Here is a 12,325-nt window from a genome sequence, read left to right on the forward strand (position 1 = left end):
CCGGCCAAAAATACACCTGAACTACCAGCTACACTGTCCAAAATCACACCTAGACTACCCACTACACCGGCCAAAAATACACCTGAACTACCAGCTACACTGTCCAAAATCACACCTAGACTACCCACTACACCGGCCAAAACTACACTACTAAACAAAATACTGGCCAAAAACCCTACAAACACCCTATTTGACCATTCACTTATACAGTCCAAAACATATTACTACAGTCCTGAACACTATCCACAGCTCACAACACACCTCAGCAGATTAATTAGTCTACTGCCTATTGTACTAGTATATAATAAGTCATTGAATTACAAGATAAGAGGCTGAATTACATTTTAAATCTCCCAGACATAAGTTCATCATATACAAAAGTAGCAGTCTGGGTAAATTGTTCCTCTGCTGATAATACATTTTCCATGAATAAATAAAAAAAGTTTAATTAACCAAATATTAAAAAGTATTCATGTTAAGTATTATTAATATAGCACTTTATTACACTTCTGATACATTAGCAAACCAACCCAGATTGTACAATATGCTCACCTACCCTTCAAAACATTACTGCCCCCAGTGGCCTATGGGTGCTATTACCATCTAATTTGGAATTACATCTGGTTATGTTGATCGTTTTTCATTGCGGAGGGAGGGGGCTTTGGTTTGCACACGGATACCCTGTTATGTAGCCTGTGTCGGCCATTGGCTGACCTTTTTGCTGGACGTTCCCTCCGGAACGTACCGATCCAAATAAGTGTACCTAATTTATCCAGTCACACAATAAGCCTTTGCCTTGGGGCTGGGCGTTTCTCTGGCACCAACCTAGGGAGGGCGTTGTCTCACGGTTGACCTTTTTTAGAATGCTGGAGTAGGTTGCCAACTCAAAGTAACTTTGGATAGGATGTCCTGTGTCCATGCATTGCCACTATTGCACTAGAATAAGTTGGTCTTACAGACATTGATAACAAACATATGTAACGGGTTTTTGCAAATGTCAATTTGAGGAACGTTCTTAAATGTCTACAAAGAGAGGTGATGTTTACCTTTTAGGTTTTAAACTCCCCTTGAAAATACAAAATATTGAAATTCAAGTGAATCGAGGTAAAGCTTGCTATAGTGGTCTGATGCAACAAACAGGGATTTTGTTTAAAGTGCACATAGCACTCATGGCATTACTTGAATGCATTTCCCATTTTTTAGGATCCCATAAATGTTGAAAACCTTTTTGTACAGGCCCCTCCTTCCATCATCTGACAGTGCCAGCTATTTATAACTATTTGTTTTAAATCCGACATTTGTCAATTTCTGACAGTTGAACTTTTTCCAAAAACACTAAAATAGATTCAAAGCTTGGCATGTGTCCAAAGCCACATATCCCTGTTAGGCACAAGTATCCCTTTAATTTGGTCTTTTTGTCAAGGGACTGGTAAGATCAGAGTAATTTTTTTGATATTTTAACATACATGAGAAATGTACATACTTTGCCAAAAATGTTTTAAAGTATTTTTAAAGTATTCTAAAATTCATATGACATACATTTATTTATTTATGCATATTTCAGGAAATGTATTTGAAACTTTTTTCTATATTTCAAATATATATAGAAATTTCACAAACTTGAGATTTTGTGACGCCTCTGCATTTCTAAAATGCCTAACATCTCTACATTGTACTGGGAGGCCACAAAGGCAATATTACAACAGTCTTTAACTCCAAGTACACTGCTACAATGTGGCAGAGAGAGCTAATGTCCATTGGTTGAGCTGATTGGGTTATTAGAAGCAACAGGAGAAGACCTGACTATGTTACATATATTGACAATGCAAATCTAGGCCTTCGTGACACTATAGGATACCGCATTCGCGCCATATGCTTTTTTTTTTCATAATTTTCCAAAACCTGGGATAACATTTGATCATCACCTGGTCACCAATTTAGAAACATAACCAAACTTGGATTAGTCAAACTAACACATGAGCAGTCAAACTGACACCTGAGCTGTCAAACTAACACCTGAGCACAGAAACTTCATCCCTGAGAACTGGGCGCTTTCGGTTTCTCTCAACTCGTCCAAAGAGTGGCAAAAATGGAAGATCACACCACAAGTGGATGTCAGGATGTTTCAGAGGGGGCAAAGTTTGAAAGGTCAACAATTTCCCAGTTACTAACCAATGGGCCTCATGCCAGTGGCAAGACTAGCTGTAACTGAAAAAGTATATGTTTTAATAGCTAATTTTGTGAATTGATGGTTCACCATGGTAAGAATCCATCTTGACGGGACGTCTTGCCTTTGTAAATTTGATTTCTGTTATGGTTGGGGCATGACAGGAGCAATAAGTCTAAGCAAGTGTCCTGCTTTAGTCACACGTTTTGACAGTTGGATTGTTTTCTCTGCTAGCTGTAGGGGTCTAAAGCAAAGGTAAAAGCTAAATATCTAGTCTTGTTCACCTGCAGTTCTTCCAAAAAAGATGCAAGGTTATTAAAGGCTGAGCTCAACATTGGAACAATAAACCTACTGCCGTCTTGTGGGGGAATAGCAATATTACATTTATGAACAACATGTTGCATGATGCTTATGCATCTTTTTTTGTTAAGTTTCATGATGTAATTTGCACTCTGTGTTTTTGAAAAAAGATGGATGACTTTGTTTTCTATGTCGCGTTACCTGGGCAATTTTTTTTTTTTTTACTTTGTTCATAGCAAGGAACAAATTCATTAACATTATTGTAAGTTATACACATGCCAATCCCTAACGAGTTCCAATGAAACATTTCTGTAAAGCTTAAGTAACATTCCCCAACTGACGATTTACTAATAGCTATTTTAGTTACAGTCGATGCTAAAGTAATTATATATTCAGTTTGGAAATGGCCAGATGTTTAGATGCACACAGTGACATTTCAAAATACGTTTGTAATTGCATACTAGTGGTGTCTGTGAAGGTTTTGTTACAATTTAAAAACCATTCATGCTGCAAATCTTTTTTCAATTTTTCAGTTTTTACACGTATTCCATACATTTGTTATAAAATAAGACACACTCATATATGATTGGGTCTCAATATAATAAAGGTATGAAATTATTGTTATTTTCTTATACATTATGAACGTATCCACGAACCAATGCTTCGTAATGGATGAAACTACCGTTGGCAACTAAGTTCTCATTTCGAACTACACCGTAAACGTAAGTTAGAGAATGAAATATAAACTACATTATCCAACATCCACTGAGAAATTACGTGGCACATTTTCCCGCACAGTGAGCCTTTTTGTGTTGTGATTGGCTAAGACCAACGCCAAAACAATGAATGTAAGGTTTGATTGGTTGGCTCCATCCACACAAAGTCCCGGATCAAGACCCTCTTCATAAATACATGGCAATCTGAGGCGGGACTACTTGTTTAAACTAGACGAGTGCTCGTCGAGTACCAGTGCAGCTGCAAATTGCCGGGATATCGTATAAAATGGTATATTTTAAATTCGAAATTACCAGGATTTGCTATCCCGTTATTAAATGGTTGCATTGTTAGGTCGTAATTTTTGGAAAGTTTGATTTCGCTTGCTGAGGTTAGCTAACGTTGTATTTTGTCGCTAACGGCTAACTAGCCTTAGCAATGCGAATTACATAAGTAAAAGGCATAGTTAGTACGCGATGTGTGTCAAACCAATATCCAGTTTATCTTGTATCAACTAGTAAATGCATATTCATTCGGTAACTAACTCTTTATTACAGGCTGGTGGTAAGGCTGGAAAAGACTCCGGGAAGACCAAGACAAAGGCCATTTCGCGCTCACAGAGAGCGGGGTTGCAGGTGAGTGCATAATTAATTGGTTGTTATGCTAATGCCAGCTCCAATGCTGAACCTTTTGTGGTGTAACTCAACTTACAGAAATCAATCGTGTACTCAACGTGCCTATCCTTTCTATTAACATGTATCGAACTAGTTAACGCTAAATGGCAAACTGCTTGGTTTGTATTATAGCGGGTGTGGAGGCGCATTTTTTCAGTGGCATTGCCATGCTGTGTATTATTGATAGTTAGCTAGTTGGTTAAACATACACTGAGGCTTGAAATGTTTCCCGCCCTGTTTTTCAGTTTCCAGTGGGCCGTATTCACAGACATCTGAAATCCAGAACAACGAGCCATGGCCGGGTTGGAGCCACGGCAGCGGTGTACAGCGCGGCTATTCTAGAGTACCTGACGGCTGAGGTAACGTTGTTCAACATCGGCAATGTTTTTATTCGTTGATTTTGTAAACAGTGGATTGTCGTTTCATGAATGTAACTAATTGCTGCTTATGGAGTCGTTGTTTGTAACTGGTGCTAGTAAGTAATACTTGCCTGGGTGGTATTCAGGTTCTGGAACTGGCAGGAAACGCATCAAAGGACCTGAAGGTCAAGCGTATCACCCCACGTCATTTGCAACTGGCCATTAGAGGAGACGAAGAGTTGGATTCCCTCATTAAAGCAACTATCGCGGGTGGTGGTAAGTGCAGAAGTGTTGGTTTGCCACATGGATTGCTACTGTACCAGTTTTTCAGAGTTTTGTCAAGTTGTAGTGTCCCATGTATTCGTTTTGTCTTTCAGGTGTCATTCCTCATATCCATAAGTCACTGATCGGGAAGAAGGGACAGCAGAAGACCGTATAGCTCTGTAAACAGTGGCATGGGGTCATGTCATCTCAGGACATTTGGCTTCAAAATGGTTTAACAATATTTTGCTTGGTAGAATTGTGACTTTTTAAATGTTTGAGCTTGCATCTACTCATCTGGGGTATTTTTAAAAAAAGTGGCTTCAGAGAAGCTGGTTTTTATTTTTAGGCGTAGTTTTTTTTTTTTTTGGTACAACTGCCATTATTGTGTGTTTTGTTAATATTGTGTACATTTTTGCATACTTGTGGCATTTCCATGTTTGAAGTTGTATTTGAATAAAGCTCCAAGGTATTGTGCACCTATAGTTTTGTTTCTAACTCCTTGGTCTCAATACCGTGTTGTAGAGTGAAATGTTAGTAGAAAATATCAGTGACTGAAACATGACTGACTGGTTTGCCCTCTGCTGTGACCCAGAAACCGTTCAGCTGTCTGTCAGTTTTTCTGCAGGCTAGCGGACGTGTTCTCAAGGGATGCTTGTGTATCCTACACATGACGGTTACCTTCTGCATCTCCTTTCAAATCAGATGTTAGCTAAACACGTCTAAAAGCATTGCGCTACTCCGTCTAGCACTATGTATTTGTTTTACACGTGTTGGGAAGGCTATGCATTTACTTACATGTGAACAGTTCTGAAAACTATGCTTTATGAATTGCCAAACACATACATGGCATACTAAAATGGGATTGCTGTGGAACTGAATGTAAACTCTACCGGTATTAGTTTATGCACATCAGATGATTAGTAACATTAACTGTAAAATAAGAAACCAGTATGTCCATATGTGATTCCTTGACTCATAATGGCAGTTTTCAACTAGTCTATATATGGACCCTCACATAGTAAAATGTATAGCTTCTACCAGTTGTCAGAAAAGGGGGCCTAAGTATATAGAGCCCTAAACTGTAGAATGGCCCTACATTTTATTGAATCTAGAATAGCAGGGAGGGGCCCTCAGAGAGCTTCTATATACAGGGCCCCATATTTTGTGCTACACCCCTGGCTTTTACTCAAGAATAGCTATTCACAGGGGACAAATTGTATTTGCATACTTGGTGACAAATGTTTCAGCTAGTCATGGTGGCCTGCCACTAGTCTGGCTGGATCTCTAGTCTGGATCATCCTTGGCCAGGCCATTTTGTCAGCTTTAGAAATTACATCATAAAGCCATTTTAAATGCAGGAGCAACTTTCTCAATCAGATCATCACAGAAATATTGCTGCATGGAGTGTATCAGAAAAGAATTCTGAGAACACACAAGCTTCCACATCAAACATACAACTTATTACTGGGGAATGTTTTGCTGTCTTGTTCTTCTAGAATGAGTCCACCCTTGTAACTGAAATGTGAGTTTTTTGTCCAGAGAACGATGCATTGACACAGTATACCAAACTACCCAAGAAAAAGGTTTCTTCAAGTATTAACTGCTTTAAAAAAACATTCATCACAAATTACAGAAACTTTTTAGAATTTATTTGGACAAATATCCTGTCTCCAGTGTGTTGTGTTATGGAAATAAAGGGGACTTGTTCACAAGAGGTTATTGTGAAACATGGAAAAAAGCAGTTACTGCCAATGCCTTTGGTGTTAGCTAGCTGTGGGATGCAGTTTCTATGATTTACAGTGGTATTGTTGATTATAATGTGGCAAACAATATTAAACTGAAATCCACACAAAAATACCTACATAAACACAAACATTTTTGTATCTGAGGTCAGGTTCAATTTGTAAATAAAATAACCTCATAGTAAGACAAAAGAAATAACTTCAAAAACCTGTTTGTCTAGACAATTAAGAGGGGTTAAAGGGGGTGGGGGGGGGGGATATATTGAAAGTATAGGTAGTTACTTTTTCCATAATCAGTGTCCCTTCTTTTTGTTTTAACTGGCAGGTTTAGTTGTGTATGTCTCAATATAGCACTTCTTGTTTCATAGCCACTAGATGTCACTGGTACAGCATGGTCTGACCATCTCCGACAGTAAAGACCATAGCACCAGGACACAGTTGAGATGTTTTTTCTTTTTTTGAAAGAAGGTATACTTTGCAGACCTGCTGCTGAAGAAGTTCAAAAACATCTCCCAAATCGTTTCAGGCACTGCCACCCAATTTGAGGATAAAAGCCAAACCATCAATTGACCAGGAGGCTAGGAATACAGGTATGACAAAGGCAATCCTTGTCTTGAGTATCAGTGACATTCCTCATCAAGGAGGATGGAGATATCTTGGCAGGGGATACATTAAATTGGTGAAATTGGTGAAACATACAGTATCAATTTATTCTAGACAGTTTAAAGTTTCCAATGGAGCTTTCTCTTAATGGATAACCTACAGTTAAGTGGTGGCACCTTACCTTGTGCTATAATAAGAACTATAAACTGCGGCCAAATGTGGACCCACAGTTTATGCTGCTTCCCATCAATGTACACCTACGGCAGCAGAATGGGTTTGATAACATAAAAGAGATGCATGAAGTTCTGCCAGCGGCGTTCGCACAAGGGAAACAGATGAAGTTGACACCAAAAAAAGTGTCCCCCTACCTGAATTTATTCAGCAGAAACTATTTGGAGTAAATGGTTTGTGAATGAATCCTGTCCAGTATTGGCTCCTCCGCTGTCTGTGAGGCATCACAATGGCACAAGGCCACATAACACAGAGGAACTAATGCCAAGCTAGGCCTCAGTAGATCTCTATGCCGTAATTAAACCCATAAAACCGTTCATTAGAAAACCTAAATCGCTCCTTTACCCTCTGTGTCCTGAGAATTAAATGTCACAGCACTTTGCAAACACAAAGTAAATTACAGGCATGCTCTTATTTTAAAAGCTCTGAACTCAGATTGACTATTGCCCTTGTGCTTTGTGTATACTGTGGCATGTACAGTTGAACATAATCGACAGACTTGATTATTGAATGATTGATTGGTGGTGTCAATCAGTGTTTAGGGGCAAGCCAACCAGCAAGCTTGTAAACTGCCCAGGACCACGTTGTTTCTTCTGGCCAGGCGGTGAATTGATTTGGGGAGATATCTTCCATGGTGCGGGGCAGACAGCGTGGCTTGTTGGTGAAGATTCAGTCTGGCGAGATTGGTGAGGGTGGTGGGTGAGATGTTGAAACAGCGGGGACAGGTTAACTGACGGTTGAATAAAATGACCACCTCATGCCACTAAAGACCAGGTCCAACATTGCCCATACAGTCAGTATGTATTCATAGTTCACTACAGAACGGTAACATTGGGCCAATAAGTTCTGCAGTAAGAAAATTAAGTTAATGTACTATTTTAAATAGCTGATACTCAATTAACCCTTTTTTTTGCGAGGGCAGTCGACGGATTGACCTATTAATGATTTGTTTTGAATTCATGATGAAAGGTATTTGGCTAATGAGCCTCTCTTCCAACAAGACCATTCCAGTCCCACCATTCCCAAACTGAGACTTGAGCCAAGAAAGCGCAGCGGCATTGAACCATTCATTCAATTAAGATGAGAAAGAAAGGGGACTCTGTTCATTTGTTTTCAATTAGACTGCAGGAAATAAGCAGCAAGCACCTTGAGGCTGTAGAGTTCGGTTACATCCCAAAGAGCACACTCATTCCTACATAGTGCGCTACCTTTCGACCAGGGCCCATAGGCCTCTGAGGAAAAACAGTGACCGATACAGGGGGTTCCATTTGGGATGCACACGGAGAGTTTCCCAATGTCCTGCTGGAAACCATCCCCACACATCTGGGGCCTTCGGAGAGACGCACAGGGAGTATTTAAGGTTTATGACATAACGGAACGTGCATAGCAGCGTGTCATCCCAAGATTATGGGAACTTACTACTTACAGTTACAAGGAAGGGGAAAAAGCTGCTGGCCAAGCTGCCTAATATTGGCCGCTTTTCACGATTATTGTTATCCTTTGAATCCAATAATACAAAACCGAGATCATTATAAACAGCGGTAGGACTAACTTAGTCATATCAAGACTCCGGGACCAGAGGATTTTGTCTGGCAAAATAATTTTACCTTTGGTGGCAAAAAAGATACATTTTTCGTAAATCAGAACAAGAAACCAGGCTAACCTAGTTCAGCCGGCCCGCAGTAGAAAGTGTTGTCACCTCGAGAGTCAAACCCAGGTCGCCCACGTGAAAGGCTGCGTCATTAACCACCACACATCTTACGGCTTGTCTATACTGACACCCAGCATCTGTATATCCTGAACAATTACTCTTTTGCCACTGGTTGTTTTAATAGTTAATTGGCCATTCGTGAACGACATTGATACAGTTAAACTAACTAACGTTTCTTACTTAGTTTACCGCCACCACAAATAGCGTCTATATGAGCTGTTTGCCACTGGCTGTTTTAAACTTATTACTGGCTAATACGCTGTTACCAGTATCTACTAACTTACTGGAATAGTCATAAGAATTGAGCAATTGCTAGAGAGTCTGCCAAAGCTCTCTCATTTCATGGCATAAGAACATATTTTCTTCTTTCACGGCAAAATTTTTTATTTCATTCGTGAAAGGCGACGATAACTAACTTTTTCATCAAGTGAAAAGATGAGAGAATCATGGAATCTAACAGAAATAATCGATAAATGTTGTTTGCTCTCAATAGATTCAAACTTAGGTCTTCCACTATGCCACGGCATTACACGTTTCAGTCGCTCGACTCCATTGAGGATTGTGTTAAACTGACTAAAGTTTACCTTATTACGTTTATTAAGTTTACCTCCACCATAACGTCTATGAACTTTTAGCTTTTGCCACTTGGGCGTTTAACAGCTTATTAGCCAGTAATAGGCTTACTAGTATCTACTTACTTCCTAGGAATAATCTTAAGAATTGAGCAATTGTTAGAGAGACTGAAGATTAACTTTTCCATGCCAGAAACAGTCGCACTATAACCGTATACAGTTTCAGTTAAGCCAGCAAATGTGTTTGTCTATCCTGACCCAAAACGCATGCACACTTCGAAAATCCACCAGAAACAGTCACACTATAACCGTAAACTCTTATTTTAGGCTTATTATAATGTAAATGCTAACAGTTCTAGCCAGCGAATAATTCATAATGCGTACTTTGCTTCGCCTGCGAGGAGATACGAATGAGACCTACATTTCACAAGTCTGCGTCTCTAACCACTACGCTATTTAACATGGGGTAGTCAGTCAGTCAGTCAGTCAGAGTCATTCGCTCTTCTTAGCCGGCACCGCTTACTCAGCCCGGCAAAAAATATGTTTAAAATGAGGAGAATGTGACAGGTTCCAAACACTATGTGAAGGCACTGTGTGTGTGTGTGTGTGTGTGGTGCGTGTGCATACACGTACACTTTCCATGGATGTTGGTGGTTTTTTTTGTGACTGTGCGAACATGATTAATCAGTCAGGCTGAGCAGAGCTGGGTTCAATTCATTGTTCAGGTCTGGAATGTTCAAGTAAACTCAACCCACCCAACGATTTTGATGTAAGTAGATTAAGTTTGTGGAATATTGAAATCACAGACAGAGCTAATTGATCATTGGAATTTTGATTTAATGATGTGGAACACCATGTGTGTTGAACTTAATCAGTCACTGAACCAAACAGCCTGTAGCTCTCTGTGAGCAGAGCTGCGTACCCCTGATATACAGCAGAACATTGGTCTTCAACCCTCTCCTGGGGACCCCCCCCCAGCCATTCCATCTATTAGATGCATCCCAGAGCTAGCACACCTGAATCAACTTTACTAATTAACAAGCCCTTACCTGTTGAATCAGGTGAGCTATTTCAGGGTAAAAACTAAACCGTGGTACGGCTGAGGGGTGCCCAGGAGAGGATTGAGGACCTAGGCAGTAGAGCTTACAAACTCCCTGCCACAGATGACAACCTATGAATAATCAGGACATAAAGCTTCTCTCCGCAAAAAGTATGGTTTTGAGCCCAGCTTTCAATGGCCCAATGAGCACATCAACTCACATAATATTATTTTGTATTGACACCATGGCAGTGGGGATGGATTAGCGACAGAACGGTAGTGTAATGCGTTAAGGTTGTTAACCCAATTACTAAATAGAACCTTCTAGTCAACGTCTCCTCTCCAGCCACATAACACCCATACACATAAGCATAACAACTGCTGGTTTGCCCCTGTAGCTATGGGGTGGTAGGGGGCCAGTAGGGGGCACTCCCCAGGGACGTAAAAGGGACACCGCTTTGGGTAGGGTGCCGGCCATAGGATGGGATGTTTAACAATAAAATAAACTAAAGTGTCCTGACTCCCGGTGGTAACTTTCACTGATTGAAAGACTACAAGCCTAAATGACCAGAAGGCATCAAAAGTAATTTGTCACATGCGTTAGTAACGGCATGTCTACACTAGCACTGAAATGCTAACTTATGGGCCATTCCCTGCAAACAGAGATGATGAATGATCTAAAGATAGAAAATAGTACCACATGGAATTAATACACATTAACAAGTATAAAAGTAAAAAATAAACACAAAATGGAGTAAAGGATGTGTTTGCAGGTATATAAAGGTATTTAGATTTACATGCACGTTGGGATTGCAAGAGATAGCCGATAGTAGTTATGTAGTCTTTGTCTTGGGGGTAGAAGCTGTACAGGGTCCGGTCAGTTACACTGATTCAACACGCCGTGACCGCCACCTGGTAGTACAGAGAACAGTCTGTGGCTGGGGTGCAGTCATTTTCAAGGCCTCCTTCCAATATCAGATTTCAAATTGAACGCTTACTATAATGTCACAGCATCGATTTACATATTTTAGTCTTAGGGAACGGGAGTACATGTTTGTTTTGTCAATCACAAACGATCCGTTTGTCGTCACCGTCTGTAAAGCATCACCTGCCCGATTCCGATGAACGGTGGCCTCGCCCGACACCGCCTACGTCTGGAGACGCTCTGCACAGCCCATGCTGCAGCGTCCCCATGCTGCAGCGTCCCCATGCTGCAGCGTCCCCATGCTGCAGCGTCCCCATGCTGCAGCGTCCCCATGCTGCAGCGTCGGCTCCAGGTCTCCTTCAGCCTAGTCTTCAGCAAATGGAAGGGTTGAATCTGTTTGATGCCACGTTTTGTCCCCAGTGCTCCCAAGCAGTAGCATTTTCGGAGTCACCGTCTTGCTGTAAAAGGGAGCTCTCGCTCCAGTGAGATTATTTGGGAGACATCATGCCTGTGTACACGCTGGAATTACTTCTGCTACTGTCCTCAGTAGTCTCCTGTTCCAGTGGCAGCCACACGACCTGAGCCATTACACCCCCAGCCCCCCCACCCCACTTCATAGGAGTTCATAAGCAGTGGGTCTTGGGCAGATCATGGGCAAGTCTACATCATAATGGGGGGGGGGGGGGGTTATTGAATCCCGTGTTCTTCAGTGCATGCAGTTTGCTTTTTATTCCATCCTTCTTGTTTGTTTTCTGTATGCTCTGAATTCATGGCCTCGGTCGCTTTCGATAAAACATTTTTGAAACACCGTAACGAGCCGTCAGCCAACGCCAGCCAATCACAATGCAAACAAGTGTGTTTCTGTGACCAATACGGAGTGAATGAAGAGCCACATGGGGCTGTAGTTCTTGTTGATGTGGAATACAGCATGGCAGTGATTTATCATTGGAAACACAGGGCACAGGTTGCATGTGATAGTAAAGTAAAAAAAAAAAGAAACTCGGCTCAAATTTAGTAACAAATC

The 12,325-nt window shown here is 40.9% G+C and overlaps 1 protein-coding gene across 1 annotated transcript; it reads left to right on the top strand.

Annotated features, from left to right (window-relative positions):
• Window positions 1-3,364: 3,364 nt before the first annotated feature.
• On the top strand, window positions 3,365-4,960 carry LOC105029498 (histone H2A.Z). Its single transcript, XM_010902886.3, has 5 exons — window positions 3,365-3,472; window positions 3,739-3,816; window positions 4,101-4,214; window positions 4,361-4,490; window positions 4,592-4,960. Exons 1-5 carry the CDS (start codon window positions 3,470-3,472, stop codon window positions 4,651-4,653), a joined length of 387 nt encoding a protein of 128 aa, XP_010901188.1. The 5' UTR covers window positions 3,365-3,469; the 3' UTR covers window positions 4,654-4,960.
• The last annotated feature ends 7,365 nt before the right edge of the window (window positions 4,961-12,325 follow it).

Source organism: Esox lucius, chromosome 24 (genome assembly GCF_011004845.1).
Source record: "Esox lucius isolate fEsoLuc1 chromosome 24, fEsoLuc1.pri, whole genome shotgun sequence".
In the NCBI taxonomy this organism is placed as follows: Eukaryota; Metazoa; Chordata; class Actinopteri; order Esociformes; family Esocidae; genus Esox; species Esox lucius.

What these genes read in the sequence shown, in the direction of transcription:
- LOC105029498 (XM_010902886.3), top strand. An exon ending in TAGAGTACCTGACGGCTGAG is followed by an intron (nt 4,215 to 4,360) that starts GTAACGTTGTTC and finishes GGTGGTATTCAG; the next exon opens with GTTCTGGAACTGGCAGGAAA. An exon ending in AGCAACTATCGCGGGTGGTG is followed by an intron (nt 4,491 to 4,591) that starts GTAAGTGCAGAA and finishes TTTGTCTTTCAG; the next exon opens with GTGTCATTCCTCATATCCAT.